Source organism: Spea bombifrons, chromosome 8, assembly GCF_027358695.1.
Source record: "Spea bombifrons isolate aSpeBom1 chromosome 8, aSpeBom1.2.pri, whole genome shotgun sequence".
In the NCBI taxonomy this organism is placed as follows: Eukaryota; Metazoa; Chordata; class Amphibia; order Anura; family Pelobatidae; genus Spea; species Spea bombifrons.
In genome coordinates, this window is record NC_071094.1 from 36329201 (window position 1) to 36350542 (window position 21342).

Here is a 21342-nt window from a genome sequence, read left to right on the forward strand (position 1 = left end):
TGAAGCCTCAAGGTTGTTTTTAGGTCCCCAGTCCTTAGTCCAGGACTGGGTGCTGCACACCGGGTGTAAGCGTGATGTTAAGCGCACTGCACCCTTTCACGTGTCACATGCTGGTAAGCACCTCGGACCCCTACGTGCACGTTTTATTATTGTATGCACTAGCCCCAGCCTATAACTCCATTATGAATTTAACACGCAAATAGTTCGGGAGTGCATCAGGCCAGTAACAGTCATACCATTTACCCATACCTGGGAACTTGAGCACTCCGGATACCCGGAGCCTATCCTTGCGGGACGCGGCCAGAACTGACTACTTATGTCAGTGGTCATTCCTGCTGACATCCCGTGAAACACCCCCACCTAAAGGGGAAACGGGCAGGAAGTGGGACGTGTCAGGCCCCGACTCCTGCGACCCAGGGGATTCAGGTGTCACCCCAGAACCGGTGCTGCTCCCGGAATTCTGGGGGTGAAACACAGAGCGTTCCGAGGTATGCATCTACCACATCATACACTCTATTTATGATGGTACATGGATTTGTGCTGCCACAACCTCATATGAGTGGCACTTCGCTACAACTAAGAAAAGTTACATGAGAAAATAATGACAGAATAGTACGAGACCAAAATGGTATTATTAAAGTATAAGTGCACAATGTTCTATGATTAATAACACTATATTACACAGAGATTACAAAAAACTACTTAAAACAAAGGCAATTATAGTGTCAACATCAGTTGTGAAAGTAAAAAAAAAATAGGAAAACACATAAAACAAAAGACGAATCACGAGAAAGATTTAGTATACATTTTATTACGAAGAATTTATTTTTCTTTAATAATGTATTCGTTCACATATAAAAGCAGGGAAATATAGATGCCATCTGTCTACCACATTAAGCACAACTATTGCTTGTCCATGCGAGTAGAAGGAGCATTAGCGCTGATGATCTGCGTGTTGGAGATATCACAGCCTCTTGCTTTGTCTTTGGTTTAACTTTCTCTTGATCAGGCAGAGGAAGAGCGCAAATCCATACGTTCCATTGATTGCGAGGAGTGCAGCGTAGGTAATGAAAGCATGGAGAGGAAAAGAGGGTTCATCTGGAATAAGGGTGCAGATAATGATGTATTTACACATATATATATTTCATGTGAAAACGATCAGTTATTAATATGAGTAACAGGCTAGTTGTGAACTTAATAAAATAGGAACGCTTTCTCCCTGATGAAATAATAATTATATACATTGTTAAAGCATTTTCATTATTCACTAAACAGAGTACATTTTCATACATTCATCAGGAGCACCAGAATTTTCCATTTGATAATATACTTCCCCATGGGTACTTTCCATCCTTGAGAAAAGTCGTAAGCAATATTTTAGTCTACTTTTTTTTTATCGCGTGTCCTTTCCCAGAAGTGGTGACCATATGCTGTGTCGTACACAAAAAAAAAGAACATACCAAAGGCTACACTATCCACTTCCGTTGTCCCATTACCAGATGGTTTAAATGCTTAATCCATGCATTTCCTTGGTTTATGCACTTAATTGCAAATACATTATATATATATATATATATATATATATACATACATACAGTATATGTACATTTTATCAAAAACTCCATGGGGAACACACTGAAGTCAACTTGAGCGAGTTGGCTTAAATGGTCAAGTTAACCACAGTTAAAACTGGGTTTTCTCAACTACCTACTTGCAGAGTAACAGAAATCAGTATGATACCTGGGATAAGATGAGCTAGCCCAAAACCCCATTACATTCATTAGGGCTGCCAAATGCGACCTACTCCACTAACAGATATTTATGATCACACAACTGGCAGACTCCGATGGGAGGTTGGACTCGTGACTCACAGACACATTGACGGCAGTCAAGCTAAATTCGGCAGCGACTTTAGGATCAATGCAATTAGGAATGTATGGCAAAAGATTAGCTTATTCGGTTATATGGCAACCAAAGTACCGTATTTGCTCGATTATAAGACGACCCTGATTATAAGACGACCCCCCAAATCTTAATATTAATTTAGGAAAAAAAGAAAAAGCCTGAATATAAGACGACCCTATAGGAAAAAAGTTTTACCAGTAAATGTTAATTCATTTAAACACTTTTTTTAATAAAAGGTATGCTTGAGAAAAATATTTTGGTTTTATTTCCTTCTATTTTCCAACCTGCCCCCCAGTTATGCACATCTGCCCCAGAAGTGCCTTATACCCCCTATATGCCACTGTGCCCCATGATATGCCTTTTAACCCTCTAAATGCCACAGTGCCCCATGATATGCCTTTTAACCCTATATGCCACTGTGCCCCATGATATGCCTTTTAACCCTATATGCCACTCTGGCACTTAGAGGGTTAAAAGGCATATTATGGGGAAGAGTGGCATATAGGGAGGTTTAAGGCATTTCAGGAGGCAGAGTGGCATTAAAGGGGTTAAAAGGCATTTCACAGAGCACTCTGCCTCCAGAAATGCCTTACACCCCCCATTTAACACTCCCCCTCCCTCCTCCAAACTTACCGGTGCTTCTGAGTTGGGGGGGCGCATAACACAGGAGGGTCCAGGTCCCCTGCATCTGAGCCCCAGGTGCTTAGTCCGGGCAGCATGTAGAGCTCCACGCGATATAATCACGTAGAGCTCTACACGATACAATCGCGTAGAGCTCTACACGCTGCCCGGACTAAGCACCGGGGACTCAGAAGCACCGGTAAGTTGGAGGGGGCATAACACCTGGACCACCTGTGTTATGCCCCCCCCTCCAGCTTACCGGTGCTTCTGAGTCCCCAGTGTGTAGAGCTCTACGCGATTGTATCGTGTAGAGCTCTACGCGATTATATCGCGTAGAGCTCTACACGCAGCCCGGACTAAGCACCGGGGACTCAGATGCACCGGTAAGTTGGGTCGGGGGTTAACACAGGAGGATCCAGGTCCCCTGCATCTGGGTCCCCAGTGCTTAGTCCGGGAAGCATGTAGAGCTCTACGCGATTGTATCGCGTAGAGCTCTACACGCAGCCCGGACTAAGCACCGGGGACTCAGAAGCACCGGTAAGTTGGGGGGGGGTAACACCGGAGGATCCAGGTCCCCTGCATCGCTGCGGGGGATCTGGATCTTAGTCTCATAATCAGACCTATTTGAGGTCTGATTATAAGACGACCCTGATTATAAGACGAGGGTTATTTTTCAGGAAAAAACCTCGTCTTATAATCGAGCAAATACGGTAATCTTTGAACAATGCCTGCTTTTGCAATTATATGACGAGCATAATGGACACGCATCTTGTTAGTAAGTTTTGTATGTAAGTGCCACATCGCATGATCCTTCATGCAAGATAATAAGATTATGCCGGTTTGCCAGGAGTCAATTTCTTTGGTAAAATGTAAGGTATTATTTGTGAAATTAATAAAACATCACTACTGCTAATTTGAAAGGGGACCTCTCGCCAAAATATTTTATTATTAGTATAACATAAAAAAATGATTTTCAAAATAGTCTGCTGTTTTCCTTTTTAAATCCATAATATAATGCATTCAGACATCTGAATGTTAGTCATGTGTATAGAACGGCTCACTCTTAACCACCCAGCTTGACAATCTGTCTAATTCATATCTATAGAGGAAAGGATTTCACTGGCAAGCTGCATTTTGTTAGCGTTGCCATGAACAATAAAGCTATTGTGGTGCTTAAGCAAGTAAAGTTACACGACCGCCTACAATGGCAGCCTCCAGGTCTACAGATAAAGGAAGCTTGAAAACGAAATGAAACCAAATTCACTTGCTAAACTATATGTTTGTACACAAGAATGCTTGCAGTAAAAATAACAGTAATCTGAAATATAGTAATCTGAAAACATTGCTACACTTATTTTTTACCTTCTTGGACATGTATTGATGGCTCTTCAGTGGAAGTTCTTGCGCTTACATTTTGGACACCCGTTTCATGTTCCGATACACACATGATTTCAGCTCCTTGCTTCCACAGTTTGGCTGGGATTGTAATCCCAGCAGTTTGCTCAAATGTATTGTCGGAATTCTTAATGACTGGGAAGGTAAATGTCCCATGAGGTATGGATATCTGGTTTAGGTGCCACTTTACACGTAACGCACTGGGGGAAAAATTAGCAGTGTGGCACAGAATAGTAGCAGAATTGTGGAACTGGATCTCTTTGAGAGAGGGACCAAAAAGAGACAGATGTGGTCGGTGGGTATCTTCTGTGCCTACAAGAAAGAACATAATTGTGAATGCCATAAAGACCTTAAGAATAAAAAGGAACAATTGTCCCCCCAGAATCTTTATGGCTTGCAGTAGAATAAATAGCCACCAGGATAATCATAATGAAAAGAATCTGAGGTGGCATTTACACCCTCACTGTATTTAATTTCTGTTCCTTTCATGGGCTCTCTTTAGCTTTCCCTGGCATGTTGTCCATCAAATGCATTTTGGCGTCTGTATTACTGGGCCTCTTGTCAAAGCTTTCCCATGGGTAAAGGTTTCCATCCCTCCTTGGGAGCAACCCATTATATATATAAGGTCCCCAACCAGACCAGTGATGTGACTGTAGTAATGAAAGGCATTCCATCAATGTATAGTGTGAAATATACCCTATGCAGACGTTTACGTACCTTGCACTCTGATCTCTGTTCCTCCTCCGAAAACATACTGGTTGGTAAGCCATACTGCACAGTAGTAGACTCCCTCATCACTTATTTCAGCATTGCCAATAGTCAGTTGGAATGCATTACTTGACTCTTCCACTTCGGGAATAAATCTTTCTGTGATTCCCTTTCCATACACCGGCCGACTTTTCTCCCTATAGCTCACCAGAAACTGGATCTGTCGATCTTGCTTCTGACGGTACCAGTACACCACGTGATCAGATGTCTTGCTCCCTTTCATTAGACATGTCAGGGTAGGGTTCCTTCCTGCTGTTGTGATGGATGGAAGTGGCTGTTCTAAGCTGGGACCATCTGGTGCTCCAGTCGCCTGAAAGGAGGGTTTAGGAGCTGTTGAGATGATAAAAATGTTTAAAACATAAGCTATACAAGTAAAACCTAGTGCTGGAACAAGCACCATTAAATAATTTTAGCCATTATAATAATTTTTAACCATTTCCTACTACTTTAACCCCATATTTATTATTTAACTGTAACTTGAATTTATTTTTGTATAATATATTTCTGGACCTAACTGTATACTGTGGTTTCCATGTATTCAATGTATGATTTGAAGATGGGAGTCCTCAATTTAGAATCCAGCCAGTGTCTAATTCTAAATTGACTTTGTGCTATATTATATTATTCTGGTAACATTTTTTTTAAAAACATGTCAACGCAAAAGCAAAAATGTTATCAAAGAAGAGCATCCAAACAATTAATTTTTGTTTTTTTTGCAACCCATACATTTACACCATTTAGTAAATACAGCCCTTACTTCAAATGCGTAAAACACTTAAGTTACCACAGCGCCTACACCTGTAGAACTGACTCTAAGGTTTGCACACACCTCTTTCAGATTATTGTCGGATTTCGTGGCAAATTCATTACCTTTTTTTTTTTTCTGCAGCATAATTAATTTTGGGGTTTCATTTGCTATTCTGCTTACTATTGATTCTGGAATATTTCTCCCGCCGCAAACTCATGTAGTTCATTAACTGGTAAGTTGTCGAGCTGCAGTTATCATACCAAGCACAATTCTTCTTCCAGTAATCATTTCAATTCAAAATATAAAATCTTGATATGTTTTTGTATAATTTATATGAAGCGTATGCTCCACAATCCTTTAATTAAAGACAAAATGTGGCTTTTAGCTAAGCACATTTATAAAACATGCGCGATGGCGGCCGCACGCCTCCACCATCATTTATAAAAATAAATAGCGAGATTTGCTATTAATATTGTTTGGCAACTCGGCTCCACTGAGTCATTTTAATGTTTTTTTTATAAAGTATGCTTTCGGTGTAAAATGTATATTTAAGCCGACAGGTAGCCTAACTGAGCTGTCAGAGTCTACTTTCTGTTCTTATAAAGCTTTTTTTTTAATCGTTGGTTGTTATTAGCGGTTTACATAATTATCAGATATTAAAATAAAAAAAAAAACATAGGAATGAGGATTTTTTATATATCAGCATATATTTTAATTTGTTTTGTTGCAATAGAAAAGCATTGATTGTTAAAGTAAATTGATTCAATGTTTTGTAACCATTTATTTCTATATTTTTTTCTGTATTCCGCTCATTTTTTGTAACTGGCATTCTTAATCTGAAACACAATTATAAAATGTGTTTTTATTATTTAAAAAATAAATAAATGACACTTTAGAGAGGTTTTTATTTTTGAACAAAAATTCCATGGCTTTTCCTAGATTTCACTTTTATTAAATGACAAAAACTGTCCTCATTCATATTTAAAGTAACATTACTGAATCTTGCACCATTTACTGTAGCATTATTACAATAGAGGCAAGTGGTATATATATTTATATATATATATATATATATATATATATATATATATATATATATATATATACAGCATACACACAAATACAGAATCATGTAAGCTTTGATATCAATATTTTTCTCTCATTATACATTTTTCATTATTTTATAAGTTATGAAGAGCAAATCCACATTTAATCCTTTTCGTATAGTCAGAAAAAACTGAGAAACCCTAATTACTTGTAACAACAAAAACACTGGATTAAATATGTAACTACAAAATTCTCAAGTGATCATGATCATTACTGATATAATGCTACACATGCGGCTAAACAAATTTCCATTTAACATAAAAAATCTAGTTAGTAGACTAATATCGTTAAAAGAAAAGTGCCCTTTGTGTCTTTCATTTCAGTATTAAAATTCACATTTTAGAGATTAAGAAAAATAACGTATAGATTAAGCATAGTACCTTTTTTCTCCCTTACCATCCCCCGTACAGATATTTACCAATTTCTAAAGTAAACAATTTCCCCGTCATTATTACTTAAAAACCTTAACTGTCTCTATATTTTGGCATTTTAAAATACATATATTGGTCTTGAATTTCCCATTCTTTTCAACATGAAAAAATATGTACAACTTTGACCCTTCCTTAAGAAATACCCCAATATGATCACGAAATAGGTCAAATGGTTATATATTTTACTGTATAATGGTAGCTCATTAATTGAAACGTACAAGAGCCGGCCATTCATATATAGATAAATATATAGATATGTTAGATAAAGATTATTTAATTAAAGTGTTTCCAACTGCTTATTTAATAGAGGCTTTGCAGTATAGCCCTTGACGTGTTAATGTTTCTTGAGATGTTTACTAATAGACCTGCTCATGTTTGGAGGACTGCAATGGCACCTCCAATGATTTGTCTTTTTTTTTTCTCTCACTTTTCCCTTTTTTGGTAAGAAAATGGACATATAAACACACCACCCTAAACTACAAAACTTAAATAGGTTACTACTACAAACACAAAGTAATAAAAGCTACGGTATCTAGAACTACTCAACATGCCAACTATTGTCTGGAAATAGTTTAGAAACACATATAGAAGGAATTAGACTTTGCGCACGTTGGTGATCAGGCTCAATACACTGAACAAAACTACTGACCTGTTATGTAGAACCAAAAAAGAGCAGTGACCATTAAGTAGCCCATTGTGAACTCTTAATCATGCACACCGACACTAACCTGTGGGTTACAGGGTTTGTCAATAACTCACGCTATCCCCTCCTTCTCTTTTACATGTATCTTGCCTTCCTGTTATTGTTTCAACAAAATGCTAATAAAAAGAGAGAATTTGAAGAAACAAAAAAGCCAAAAGAGGAACAAGCAACAAAACAAAGAAGACTTCTAAACGCACCTTTTGAGCACCTGTGATAGCTGTGAAGGTCCTGTTTGACATCAATTACTCATGTGACATCTTTAGTCACTTACCACTTTAACTCTACCGCCTGCAAAGAAGTGTAGAGCAATCTCAAAATAAAATTGGAACACAATTTCATATTTCTGCAAATACCATATATAGCTTTGGAGCTTTGGTTACAAACAAATTTTTATGTGTATAAACTTAACAAGCCTCACCAAGGTTTATGTCCCTACCCACAAGAAATATTTCGAGTATAAATGAGTTTATTGTAACGCTTGGAACTGGTGTACAAATACATTTCGTACTATCATATACAGGGCCGGACTGGAGCTGATGGGGCAGCCCTGCCAGCGATATGACATTGATTGTAGTGAGTCTCCAGCACAGTTCTACACTATGTATAACCTCATCGCCTTCAGGAAGAACTGAGGTGCCCCATTCTATTTTCTTTCTCGCTGTAGTCTCATCATCAGTAATTTAAATTACTAATACTAATTAAATGAATGATTTGTCGCATTAAAACTAAAAGTCACTCGCCAGTGTGTCAATAAACGAATGAAGACTTACGTTTCTAGGACTAGACACTGAATAGACAAGAAATGAGGCAAGAAAAGGATGAAAAGTGGTGGCCAAAGGATCACCAGAAATATTAGGGGAACTATCAGTGTTTTTCTGATATTATTTAAGGATAGAAGATACATTTTATGTAATGTACAACAGAAGATCATCAAATGGAACAAAGGATGTAGCCAAATTCCCACCAAAGCCCTCTGAATCCCAACTTTTGGACAAAATCAAACCTTGAATCGAATCAGGACAAGCATTTTTAAATTACATCAAACTCTCAATAAAATTAGCCAAACAGTTAAAAAAGGTTGCAAAATGCAACAGCCAGAGCCATCAAACAACTCATTATTAATAATCTGCTCCTGCTGGGCCAAATGGTTCTTATCTGCCATCAAATCCAAGTTCTGTGAACAAATCTGCAAACATACTAATGAGGACCTGAACCTTCAACATACATACGGCCAAACGCCACCAAGATTTCTTTAATAAATCGGTGATCAACTGGCCACATTGTCGTCCATTGCTAGTGGTTGGCTACAATAAGTGATTAAGGGATAATAATCCACTATATATCTGCACTTGGCTTTAGCTGCAATGCATCTGTTTGTCTGTTAAGCACTGGTTTGCGCAGGAAGTATATTAAATAGACTTCAAAGGTAGAATCTGTTCGACCGACATACACCTAATGCATTAAGATAAGATGAGATAAAAAGGGACAATATCAGTTACAAATGTGACCTTTTGTGTCTGTGGTTACGTCTTCCTTTTGTGTGTACCTACAAGAAACTGATATTACTCATCACCAGAAAAACACAGGCCTTCAAGCAGAAAAAGTCTTAGCTGCTTTTGAAAGATAAAGTTGGTTGGGTATTCTGCAGGCAATACTTTGTTTACAGGTGTATCTGACTTATTTTACCTAAACATTGTAGTTTAAAATGAGACTTATATCTTACAATATATTATCACATATTTTCAGATGATCATGTTTCCTATTACATTACTGTACTTTATATATAGAGCATGCTAGGGCAATAACAAATGCGTACAATGTGTTATTTAAGGGGGACATAGAGGATAAACGTGTTGCACTAAACTACTCTTTGTCCAAAACCAATAGAATTTTTATCTGTAGGTGTGAAATTGGAAGTGATTCGGAATAATCTGGTAGATCTGAGGCCCAATGTCATGACAAACACAGGATGATGCACAACTTCTTTATCAAAGTGGGATAATACTGAGGCCTCATAGTCTTCTGCCCTAATTAAAATAAAATAGGACACAATGACTGTAGGGCAAGATTAAAATCACAGGGGCACATGGAGGAACCATTGTGCCGGTAAACTTTAAAAATAACTTCACTTCACTGAGACTTGTTCTTTTTCATGTCCTGTTGGCCTGAAGATGTGCTCTGATGTCAGCATGTGCCTCAGCCAATCAGCTAAGGCCAGAGAAACACCCTACTGAACACCCGCGTCACTCACTGTAAGAGCAGTAAGTGAAGGTTGGCATCTGGATTACTGTTAGAGTTAGGCAGTGGAGGTCACTCTGAGAAGACAGCTTGAAACTTCTAACTTCTCAAAATGTTGGGTGCATTAACACATTTTCTTTGACAAAGCCAAAGTTATTTTTAAAGCAAGTCCCTAGGCTGCCTTTTGTGTCCATTATGCTCAAGTCGGGTACACAGGGCATAATTTGCAGCAGTTGCCAAGCTTTAATGCTAACTCACTTTAATAAGAGTGCAATACAAATCTGGCATTAGAGTAACAACAAAATTGTTTATCCATAGTATGTAAAAGATCACATCTTTCTTTGTTAATGCACTGGGGGCATGTTATAAATATGTAGGAAAACAAAAACAGAGGGTATACATTGTTTGGGGGGGGGGTTTGCAACTTTAGTCCTAAACTTAGCTTTAGTTTTATTATTGCAAAGTACTAATAAAAAATAATATATATGTATATATAAAAAACTAACACACACATATATATATATATATATATATATAGTCAACATATGTTTTTATTTTTTGCAACTTTGGTCCTAAATTTAGCTCTAGTTTTATTATTGTCGGTTTATTTTTTTCAGGACTGTTTATTTATGTATGGCCTTTGACAATATTGATCATATACCTGAGCTAACGTACCTTGATTGGTAACCTTGTAAATTTAGTTCAACACAAGTATTTGGCGTATTATTATTATATGCAATAGAAATCAGTTGAGAAAAGAACCACTTAGATGCAGCAGCTAATACAATGGTTAACTATCTCATGTGACTAGTCATGAAAGCCCTTTCTATATATATATATATATATATATATATATATATATATATGAAGTCAATGTGTTTTTTCTGGTTGTACATTAGTATAGAACTGTGTTTCAGCTATTTATGTCACATCTCCCAAGATCATTTCATTTGGGATTTGTCAATTAGTGTTTCATTCGGAATTTTTCTTGAACAGCCAATGGGATTTAACATATACTACCGTACGTCATGGGACAATGACGCGCAAACAACAAAGTTATAAGTGCGTGTAATGGATCCAGGAACAGCACCATTATAACAGAGTAGCTACATGCCACAGCACTCTAGAGGTTAGATATAAACCCAATCAAAGCTAATGGGCAGTCTTGTAAACCACCGGTTTGTGAATCAATGCTGGTTTCTTATCCAGAATAATCATGCCCACTCATATCTCTTTCCTTGGAGATTTAATAAACCCAGCAGTTTCATCATTTACTTTCTGCAAGTCATTCGATCGGAGAAATACTGCACACTGCCACCTAGTGTGTGTACCGGCCCTTTTGGGGATTACAGTATACCTTGGGCGATATCAGTGAAATATTTAATGGCTTAATCACAGGCAGGTCATACAGATCATAGAGTAAACCCCCTTATTATTATTATCATTATTATATTTATTTATTTAGCACCAACAATGCACGTAGTGCTTCTTACAGTACATACATTCAAAGGGTCCGACAAAACTAGAACTGGCCGAGCAAGACGAATCGATACGTTAGGTGAAGAGGGCTCTGCTCACAAGCTTACAATCATCTTAAACCAGAGTCCGTTTACCTAGTGTACATGTATTTAGTGTACATGGTATGTAAATTATATACAGTACATAAAGCACATTGTTAAAAAAATACCAACGCCACAAGATGACTACAGTGGGAACAATGGAAGAAATTATAGGTCATACCTTATTCCATTTCTTATTATTCTTTATTCTGCTTTATATTTGGAAAAATATAGTATGGATAGGAATTTATTTACTAAGTTGGCAGGACACTTTGCTGGAGAGTTGGAGTGTCAACTTACTAACCACGGTGAATTTCTTTAGCATAAGCACTTAGTTGACCCTGTATGATGTATAGGTCAAAACTAATGTTATTTAAAAAAACCTCATTAATTTACCAATACCTTAAAAACAGCTGAGCTTTTCTTGCTGGACACGGTCACTGAAGTTGGCCCGTTATCATGCATATTGAAGTCAGGAAGTTGTAACCACAATCTTCCTGCACGCTCTCTCTTTACTAAATAAATCTATTTTTCATGATTGTTTGATTTTGCCGTCATCCTCAACATTAAAGTATACTTGTCAGGTATCAGAAACCTCTCCTTTGGCATATTTAGCATTGATTTCAGAGTTTGTTAGAGACTAAAAGGGACAGAACCAAATGATCATAATTTTAGGACTCTGATGTCACTGTCATTCATAATTGTTGCATGCTTTTATAAATGTATAAATGGTTTCAATGGTATCTTAACCTACTGATATTTGCCTTTTGTATACAAATTTTTGGAACTTTTATGTAATTTTCAATGCTACCTTACACCAAAAAGAATTGTACTGTAGCTGAGATATTTATTAAAATGTAGTATATTTAAGACCCAGTTTGGAGTACAGTTTTGCTTCTTCTTATAGTTTTTGTGAACTTGTGTTTCTCTATTTGCGTGTGGGGGGGTTAACAGCAGTGGGGCATCTAGTGGTGGAAGTTAGCAACTGCGCTTACAACAGTAACCCTTACCTTATCATGTGTCATTTTATTACTTCTTCATGCTTTCTAATATATTAAATAATAAACTCAGCAGCAGTTCCATACATAGTCTAGTGTACGGTATAAGTATAACCGTTTGTATGCAAAACATGCTTTACAAGAAGAAAAATGACAAACACGAATGATCTTTCAACTTGGAATATAAGAGTCACTGTGCCTATTCTGAGTTAATCACTAAGAATTTCCAGTTATGTGAGAGGCAGAAGAAAACATGGAATAAAGAAACTTTCTCATGCTTCAGTTGGGAATTGCTTGCCAGATTTTTGGCCACTGGGAGAAATACCAAGACATATCAGACAGGACAGAACATATAAACATCCCAGCTAGGCTTCCTTCCTTCCACCACAATATAAGATGAATTATGAAGGGGAAAAAAAATCAGCCGTGAGAAATTATAAAACATGGGCACTGAATAGGGCCATATGGGCCAGATAGGAGAATAGGTTCACGATCCTAGTTATTGTTGTCCAACTGCCAGTCTTTTTATACAGCACTCATTCTGTCTAAAATGTAATTTTGGATACCCCCCTAACTTATTTTTCCTAATGGTATGTGACAATCCACATAATTAAAGACTTTCCATCACTGATCCAGGACATTGATCACAAAAAAGAAGTGACACGAGGTTTCAATAACAATAATGTATCTAGGGGACAATAAGTGATTTTTGTAAGTTATCGTTTCGTTCTAAAATGTTAGCTTATAAATCTTTCTTTTCTGGCAAGTGTATTATTAGTAATGTGCAGCTGTATCAACAAGGGTTTTATGATTTAATGGCATAAACAATTTATTAATTTTGTATTGGTTTATCAGCGTGTTATACGTTCTAGAATGACTCATTTAAGGCAGATTGTTAAAACATGTGCTAGAACATGACAAGGTGCAAAAGACAGCTGTTTTGAAATGGTATATTCAGTAACAAATATGATAATTGATGATTTAGCAGCAGTGTATAAGAATACATAGAGATAGTCCTGAAAACGCGTTCTTGCTAAATATGAAGCATCATCAGAGCGGACAATCCCACCAATCTGTTGGATGTTTCACAGCCTCCATCTTTGGTGCTCTTAAAAGGTGAATAAGCTTAAAATACTGGGAAAAGAAAGGTGGAAAAGTGATCAATGGCTTCTCATAAACTCTTGGAAATTGGAAACCCATGGTTCCAAAAGCTAGCACAGCTGAAGAAACCAGACACATGCATTGTTGCCAACCTCTGGATATAACTAAGTTAGTGTAGAACTAACATACCTAAAGGTTGTTTCAGGTTTCCAGAATGTTTCATTTGCTCATAAAATCAATCCGGAAAACTACCAAAGGATAATTCTGGTAAATTGGTATCTCCATGTTTACCTTGACCAGTGTTTAAAGGCACGTCAAGAGTTCTAACTTCATTTTCTCATTGATGTATTAGTTGATGACATCTTCACTTCAGAATACATTATAACCATGAATCCTCCCTATCTAGGTATAAATAGTTCAAATGGTAGGTACTACCCAAACACAAAGTATGTCTGTCCATCATCACAACAAATGTCCCAGTTGTCTACCATGGGTACAAGAAACCTTTGCTTACACCTGTTTTGAGCACAGCACAGGATTGCAAGTGTACGAGTCTGAGTATTCACTTGCCCTGACCTTTTGGTTGGCTAGTGGAGGACACATTTTATAATAATGAAGAAGACTTGGGTTTCCGGTGATGCACTGTGGCTCCTCTGGAGTTTTGCTTTTTTCCCCACCCTCACTTGATATGGAAGCACTTGCACCATGGACTATTAAAAATACGTATCTTTAAAAATTGACATTTTTGGCTTCTGCTTAATTGATGATTTTTTTTTCTGTCCGTATTCAACTGAACTAAAAATCTTGGCAAGCTTTTTAGCTTTTTTGGATGGAATCATTGGTACATGTTGGGAGATAACACTTTTTATCATTTGAATTAGCTTTCAGTTCATAGGAAATACTCTCCCTTAGTTGCCTGTTCACACAAAACTGGAGAGGGGAGAAACGGAAGACTATGGGGTCATGATCTAGCAGGCTCAGCCAGACTACTTTACCAGCTGCAAATAATCAGACAAAGGAAAATTAACCATTTTACAACTCAGTTTACCAAAGAACACAGAAAACAGAACATTTCAGCAATCCCATAGTAAACGGAGAAATGAAAGGGTAACAGACACAGCTGCAGATCTTGAATGAAGGAATGCTGATTCTTCATTAAATCACAACTCATTCACATCCTTTGCAAAAAAAAAAGAGTCATATAAGGAAGTCTATCATACCGAATTGCTTACCAATACTCGGTTATACAATGTTCTTGTAAAAGAGGACATTTACTAATAAATTATATTTGTTTTTACAATTCCAGTCCAAAAATGTTGTGCTAATTAATCTCTTGCAACAGAGTGTCTGTTAATTCATGTCTTGTACAGCCATAAAAACCATTAAAAGGGGTAGAAAACATTCTTGCTTTTATAGTCACCCCAATAAAAATTCTGCATAAGCTTACTGTGAATAACTTTTTTAAACAAAAATCTATTTAAAACTAATAAAGCAAAATGTTAAAATAAATTATTATTTTAGACTCACATGCGCTGTTCATTTATTCCATCCCAAATAGAGAAAACAAACAGTATCATATGGGCCTAAATTGAACATTTTAACATAGTACCTATTTAATAAGACTTTTTAAAAGGTGATTATACTTGATGATAAAGCCATTTGATGGTTGCCGGCTTTAAAATCCAAGGGCCACCTTGCCATGCCTTTAGGCCACCAATGTCTAGCAGCAGCTGAGTACATTATGATGTTTACTTTTTGAGCATGTAGGGAATGTTATAAAAACATATGAACTGTCCTCTTCAGCGTATTTAATTGCTATTGTGTTATACCAACCCTATAACCATTTTTTTTTCAATATGTTTATGTACAATCTGTGAAATGGGTGGGTCTCCTGGATGCCATAATTTCTTTATCTCAAAACTACAAAGGCAATCCAGCATAAATAAAGAAAAAACTATGTTACAAACAGTGCGAAGATTATGTATTAATCATCTTTGTTCAACTTAAGTACATGGAAACAACCACTCTTAAAATCTGAAACAAGGTAATTTGCTTATAATTGTCCTATAATTACACAGTTATGGTGAGTAAAGGTGATGGGGGGAAAACCCTTCCACTTAAAATTAAAGGGGTAGTAGAAGTATTATTAAACACTCATCTACAGACACCAACTAAGCCAGAAAATTTGTTTTCCCTCAGAAATCTCATGGTGCTGCCACAACCACAAAGGATTCTGGGTAGGTGCATGCAAATAAGGTTAACAATTATCACCTTTGCCTCTATATCCACTTTATACATGGATCCCTTGAAAGTAATTGCCCGCTGTACAGGACAGCCTTTAGACAAAACTCGGGAAGAGGTGCAATAGCCAGCTCACCACTCATGGACAGCTCGTCAGCATGAAGTATAAAGTGGATATAGCGGCAAAAGGTGATTATTGTTGACCTTATTTGCATGTTCCTACCCAGAATCCCTTGTGGTTGTGGCAGCACCATGAGATTTCTGAGGGAAAAACAAACCTTCTGGCTTGTCTGGTGTCTGTAGATGAGTGTTTAATAATGCTTATACTGCCCTCAAAATATAGTGGGAAGCTAATTGCCTGGCACTCTAAATTACAAGCAGTGGAAAGGGTTATGACCTAGGGCTGAAGGGGGCCAGTAGAGTCATATCTGTTTTCCTTCTCATGAATGTCCACGACATAATAATTTTAAACAAACTGAAGATAAGCCTGCCACACATTGACCCACTCAGAAAGTTAGGCTGCAAACCACAAAATCATAACTCAACACATCACTCAGCAGGCTTTCTCAACAGGCTCCCCTGGATCTCTTAAGAAAATGTCAATACACAAAAGAACGACAAGAGAACTCCAGAACATCTTACGCTTGGGGAGATCCCCAAGAGACTCCAAAAAGCTGTGGATGAAAAGGATTTACATTAGATTAGTGATATTCATTTAAAATCTCGATGAGTGAGCAAACAAGGTGAACAACTGTGACAGGGGAAAACCTGGTCAATTTTAAGTATTGAAGCACAGCACCTAGACTATGCTCATGCGGACAGAAGGAGGACTAACCCACTCACCTTCTCAACTCCCTCATTTAACCCACATCCACCCCTACCTTGTGACAACTCCACCCCATTCTCCAGGTGTTTATCTGATATGTCAAACCATATTTTATGCAATTTCATCATAAACCTCCTGTGTCTGTTAAAAACTGCCTATCTTTTTATGATTTGTGCTGTATGTGAATTGCCCTACTATGTGTCACAGATCGTATATTGAATGTCTGGTCTTAAGAATGGTTAAGTATTCATTCACTCTGAAGAACAGAAACTGTGTCTGTGACATTTTTGTGACCCAATAAACTATGCAGATGAGCTTCCCATGAACCAAAGGACACTAAATGATAACATTGTAAACAACAACAAAACACATATCTTAGCTCATGGAAACTCATAAATTTCAATTACAAGAAAACTGATAAATAAAACAAATAATGAAAGGATAAGCTTTTAACCCCTTACAGGGATATACCACAGGACAAGTGAGGTCCTTTGTTGAGCTACATTTGTATCTATTTGCATAATTGAAGCCTCTATAAGACATAAAAGGCATCAAAACGGAAACAAGCTGAAAGGCTCCAGGGTGATCTAGGCATAAGGTCCCCAAAGTCCTAGATGTTAAATACAGCAGATGATTTAGGGGGGGGGGAATGTGCTATGCATTTTTGCATACATATAACATCCTAGAAATAGCTCAGTGGTGGGAGTAACACCAAGGTCAAGCTTTGCATCGTCATTAAGGTATAGGGTGGATAGAAGGTTTAGGGATAGGAAGAGGGACTGCAGCAGGAAGCAAGTTGCAGTCCCTGTTGAATCTTTCAGCAATGTTGTAGGGAGGTGGATAGTGTGTTGGAGAAGACCAGAGAGTCTTGAAAGGTTCTTCAAGGAGGCCACAAATGCAGTTGTTTCTTCTTCAATAAACACCATTTTGATACCACTGACTGTACTGCATGATAATCTAGGCGTTGTAAGACATGGGAAAAAGAGGAAACAAAAAGGCAGTCCTCTAACCTCTTGAAAGTAAAAAAAAAAAAGTCATATTTTATTATCTATGAATATTATTAATATACTTACTGTTGTCATGGGAAAAACATGAATAACAACTTGTTGATTCTGATGGAAAATAAACAAAGAAATAAACAAAAGGGCCCAATACAGAAAATTCCAGAGATGTAAATTTTGGCAGCCTTATTCAAATACAACACAGGAAAGGAATTTCTGTCTCTCTTCCCATTGGTCGCTGTGTAAAGGTTATACGAGAACAATTCCTGCGCATCTTACATTTCTCTCTTTACTTTTTATGGCTTATACTTATGTTCCCCTGCGAAAAGTATTTCCATTAATTGAGTTTAGGCAAATTCTTTTGTTCTATTTTCTACAATATGAATTAACTCGTAACACATGTCATGAAACTAATATTAGGTTTGGAAAGCAGTCTCATTCAAGTGCGTGAATAGTGCAAGAAAACCATTTTAAGAGAACAGTCTGGTCACCAAACTGTATTTTAAAATAAATCTATGTATAATAAATGCATTTAGGGTGCTGATTTGCATGACTCCTGTACATTTTAGTGAATGCAGATTGGTACTGGTATTCTTTTGTTATTAAGGTTGGGAATTGAGAATCATTTAACCCCTGGCTGCCTCTGCTGATATCAGTAGGCATTACTAAGTACACTTGCTATGTATGGTGTCAAAACATCATTGTTCATATAACCTGCTTGCAATTGCTGATACCGTCATCGACAAGAATGGAAGTTCTACTGAGCATGTGCATGAAGCGTACCAACGAATGTTCCCTACTTTCCGTAAGGGCAGCTGTGGGAAGAGTTACATTTTCTAACACCAATAGTGTGTTAGAACCCAGGCCAGTAGACACATCAGCTTGTTTTCTTCCTATTAGGAATTGCCCCCCCCCCTTATGAACTTAATAAGAGATCTTATTATTTGCATAATGTTTTTACACATCTTAGCCTAATCAACTGGACAAACATTCTGACCTCTTATCAGGCTGCCTTGTGTTACACAATGGAATGGCTTGGTCTTACTCACCCAGACATTGACACTCTGGCTAATGAAAGTCTACGGAGGAAATGGTTTCATTGGGTAAACAAGACTTCGTTAGCATTGCCATAAAAAAAAAAAAAATCAACTCAAGTCTAGGGTTTGAGCCGGAAAGTCATCCCAAAATTTCACAAGACTTACAACAATGACAGATTCCATGTCTACAGATAACTTAAGCTTATTAGAATAACACTAAACTACGTTACTGTATTTAATGCTCAAAATAAGATTTTTATGCTTTTAGGAGATCAAGGAAATCATCTTCTTTTTATGTGTAATAAAGCTATTAAACCTCAGCTTATGTTTCTGAATCTACACAAAAGTTAAAATTAGCTTTTTGTGTAAATAAATAGCATGTTTTTCTAATAAACATGGAAAATCAGCAGGATTTTTGTGTATATGTCAATCAATTTAAGATTAATAACAGTGCATCATATACTTTGTGTATTTGTGTCTAAGTTGAAGCAAAAATATATATTTTTGCTATTTGCCACTAGATGGAAGCAAAGAAAATGATAAATGTCACAAAATCATGCAAATGCCGTATGTCGAGGAGCTCAGACAGAAGGCTGAACTGCCCGTCTAGGCTCATGGTAAGCCTTCGGACTGTAATAGGTCTGTAATAAGCTCACTTGGCCTATTACAGACCAAAACCTTTCCAATTATCATATGAGACAAACAGCAATATCAACAAGTGCATGTATAAATAACACAATGACCTGCATACATAAATTCAGACATACACTGTGATTTTATGCATCGTACGGGGAAATCATTCAGTACAAACCTCGAGTGTACGTTACTCCCGGGCAAAGGGCAAAAAACATGGTTTAGTGTATTAAGAAAACATGCAGGGAATATGGATACATGCTATCTAGGAGCGGGTCAGTGATTTTTTTTTTGATTTTTTTTTTGGAGCCCGAGGTGCGTGCTCCTGGGTGCAGCATTCCGTGCTAGGGAGCAGCGGAAGCCTGTAGACTTTTCTGGGTTCCCCCAAAGGGAAAACCCAGAAAAAATTCCTTCCCTCCCCCATGGGAGGGCCGGATCTTCAAGTCTCACCCATCAGCCATAAGGTTCCCTACACCTCCTCCAACAGAAACAAGCTTCACCGCTCTAACAAAAAGAAACAGTGACCAAAAACATGGTGCCGAAAAACGTGATCAAAAACATAGTGATGGCCTTGCCGTGGATCTGATATCGTGAAATCAAACCAAAATTAATAGGCAAAATTGTGCAAAAAGAGTGATTGATAAATAAATAAATAAGAGCTTGCCACTTCTGGCTTAGCTGAATTCAAAAAAAGTTCTGCTTACCCCAAGCCCATAAGGGTCAGGGGGGAAAGTGTGCATGTTCAAGGAAAAGGCCACCAGTGAGACCGTGCAATCTGTGCAACCGTGACTCCAGCATTACACCAGGGCAAATCTGCACCTCGGGTTCCTTGCATAGGCAGTCCTAAAACCAGAGGATTAAGTGATTCCCCCTCTTCCCATAGGGTACTACGCTGGATCTTAGCCAAAAGGCAGAAGAGCATGTCAGCAATTCATGAGATAACTTGATTTCAGTACTCCCAACCAGGAATACTATACGGAATAGAAGAAATTATACAGACAGTGGTATATGTATAATTACATAAGTTATGGTGGGTAAAGGTGATAGGAGAACCCTTCCACTTAAAATTAAGGGAGTAGTAGAAGTATTATTACACACTCATCTACAGACACCAGACAAGCCAGAAGGCTTGTTTTTCCTTTAGAAATCTCAAGGTGCTGCCACAACCACAAGGGAGTCTGGGTAGGCGCATGCAAATAAAGTTAACAATTACCATCTGTGCGTTTATATCCACTTTATACATGGATCCCTTGAAAGTAATTGCCTGCTGTACAAGACAGCCTTTAGCCAAAACTCAGGTATGAGGTGCAGTAGTCAGATCACCACATGGACAGCTGGTTTGTCCTTCATAGGATTCATCAGACTGGGGTAATGATACTGGCTTAAGGCTTGGGGTAGCACAAGGAATACACACACACACACACACACGCACATGCACACACGCACACACACGCACACGTGTTTTAGCCATATACTTTTCTATAGTGAATTAAACTATACAATCGAGATAAGAGTACTTAAAAATAAACACTACTTGTCCTGTAAGAAAACTTGCAGACAAATCACGAAAGGTACACACAAAAAAATGCACTCTTAAAGAAACATGGTTTTAATTCCTATTTTCGCTTGCACAATATAAATTGTGGCAGGGTAAAATTGATGGAAAACCCCTTTGCTTAAAAAGAAGGAGGTAGCAGAGGTGTTTTAAAGCATTACCCAGAATCCCTTGCAGTGATGGCAAGAGTTCTGGGGGAACAGCCAGGCTTTGGTCTTGTCTGGTGGATGTGGAAAAGTGTTTAAGGACACCTCTGCTACCCCCTTCATTATAAGTGGAGGTGTTTTCCATCACCTTCACCCCATAATTTATGGTGTGTGCTTCACATTTTGCTCTAAGCCTTGTGCAATGAGCATACCTGAGAACTCTCCAGGTTTGACCCGGAGTTTGCCAGGTGGAGCACCACTTCTCCAGGTCGCGGGAGCTTGCCATGCCATGATCCCTGCCCATTTTCCCTTTAAATGGGTAACTGAAG

The 21342-nt window shown here is 37.7% G+C and overlaps 1 protein-coding gene across 1 annotated transcript; it reads right to left on the reverse strand.

Moving 5' to 3' along the window:
* Positions 1–795: 795 nt before the first annotated feature.
* Positions 796–21304, reverse strand: LOC128503863 (immunoglobulin kappa light chain-like). The gene is made up of 4 exons (XM_053474058.1): positions 21226–21304; positions 4639–5019; positions 3889–4233; positions 796–1098 (listed from the first exon to the last, which is right to left on the reverse strand). Exons 1-4 carry the CDS (start codon positions 21302–21304, stop codon positions 965–967), a joined length of 939 nt encoding a protein of 312 aa, XP_053330033.1. The 3' UTR covers positions 796–964.
* Positions 21305–21342: the final 38 nt, after the last annotated feature.

What these genes read in the sequence shown, in the direction of transcription:
- LOC128503863 (XM_053474058.1), bottom strand. Translation starts at nt 21,304, where the DNA reads ATGGCATGGCAAGCTCCCGCGACCTGGAGAAGTGGTGCTCCACCTGGC. An exon ending in CAAACCTGGAGAGTTCTCAG is followed by an intron (nt 5,020 to 21,225) that starts GTATGCTCATTG and finishes TCATCTCAACAG; the next exon opens with CTCCTAAACCCTCCTTTCAG. An exon ending in AACAGAGATCAGAGTGCAAG is followed by an intron (nt 4,234 to 4,638) that starts GTACGTAAACGT and finishes TCTTTCTTGTAG; the next exon opens with GCACAGAAGATACCCACCGA.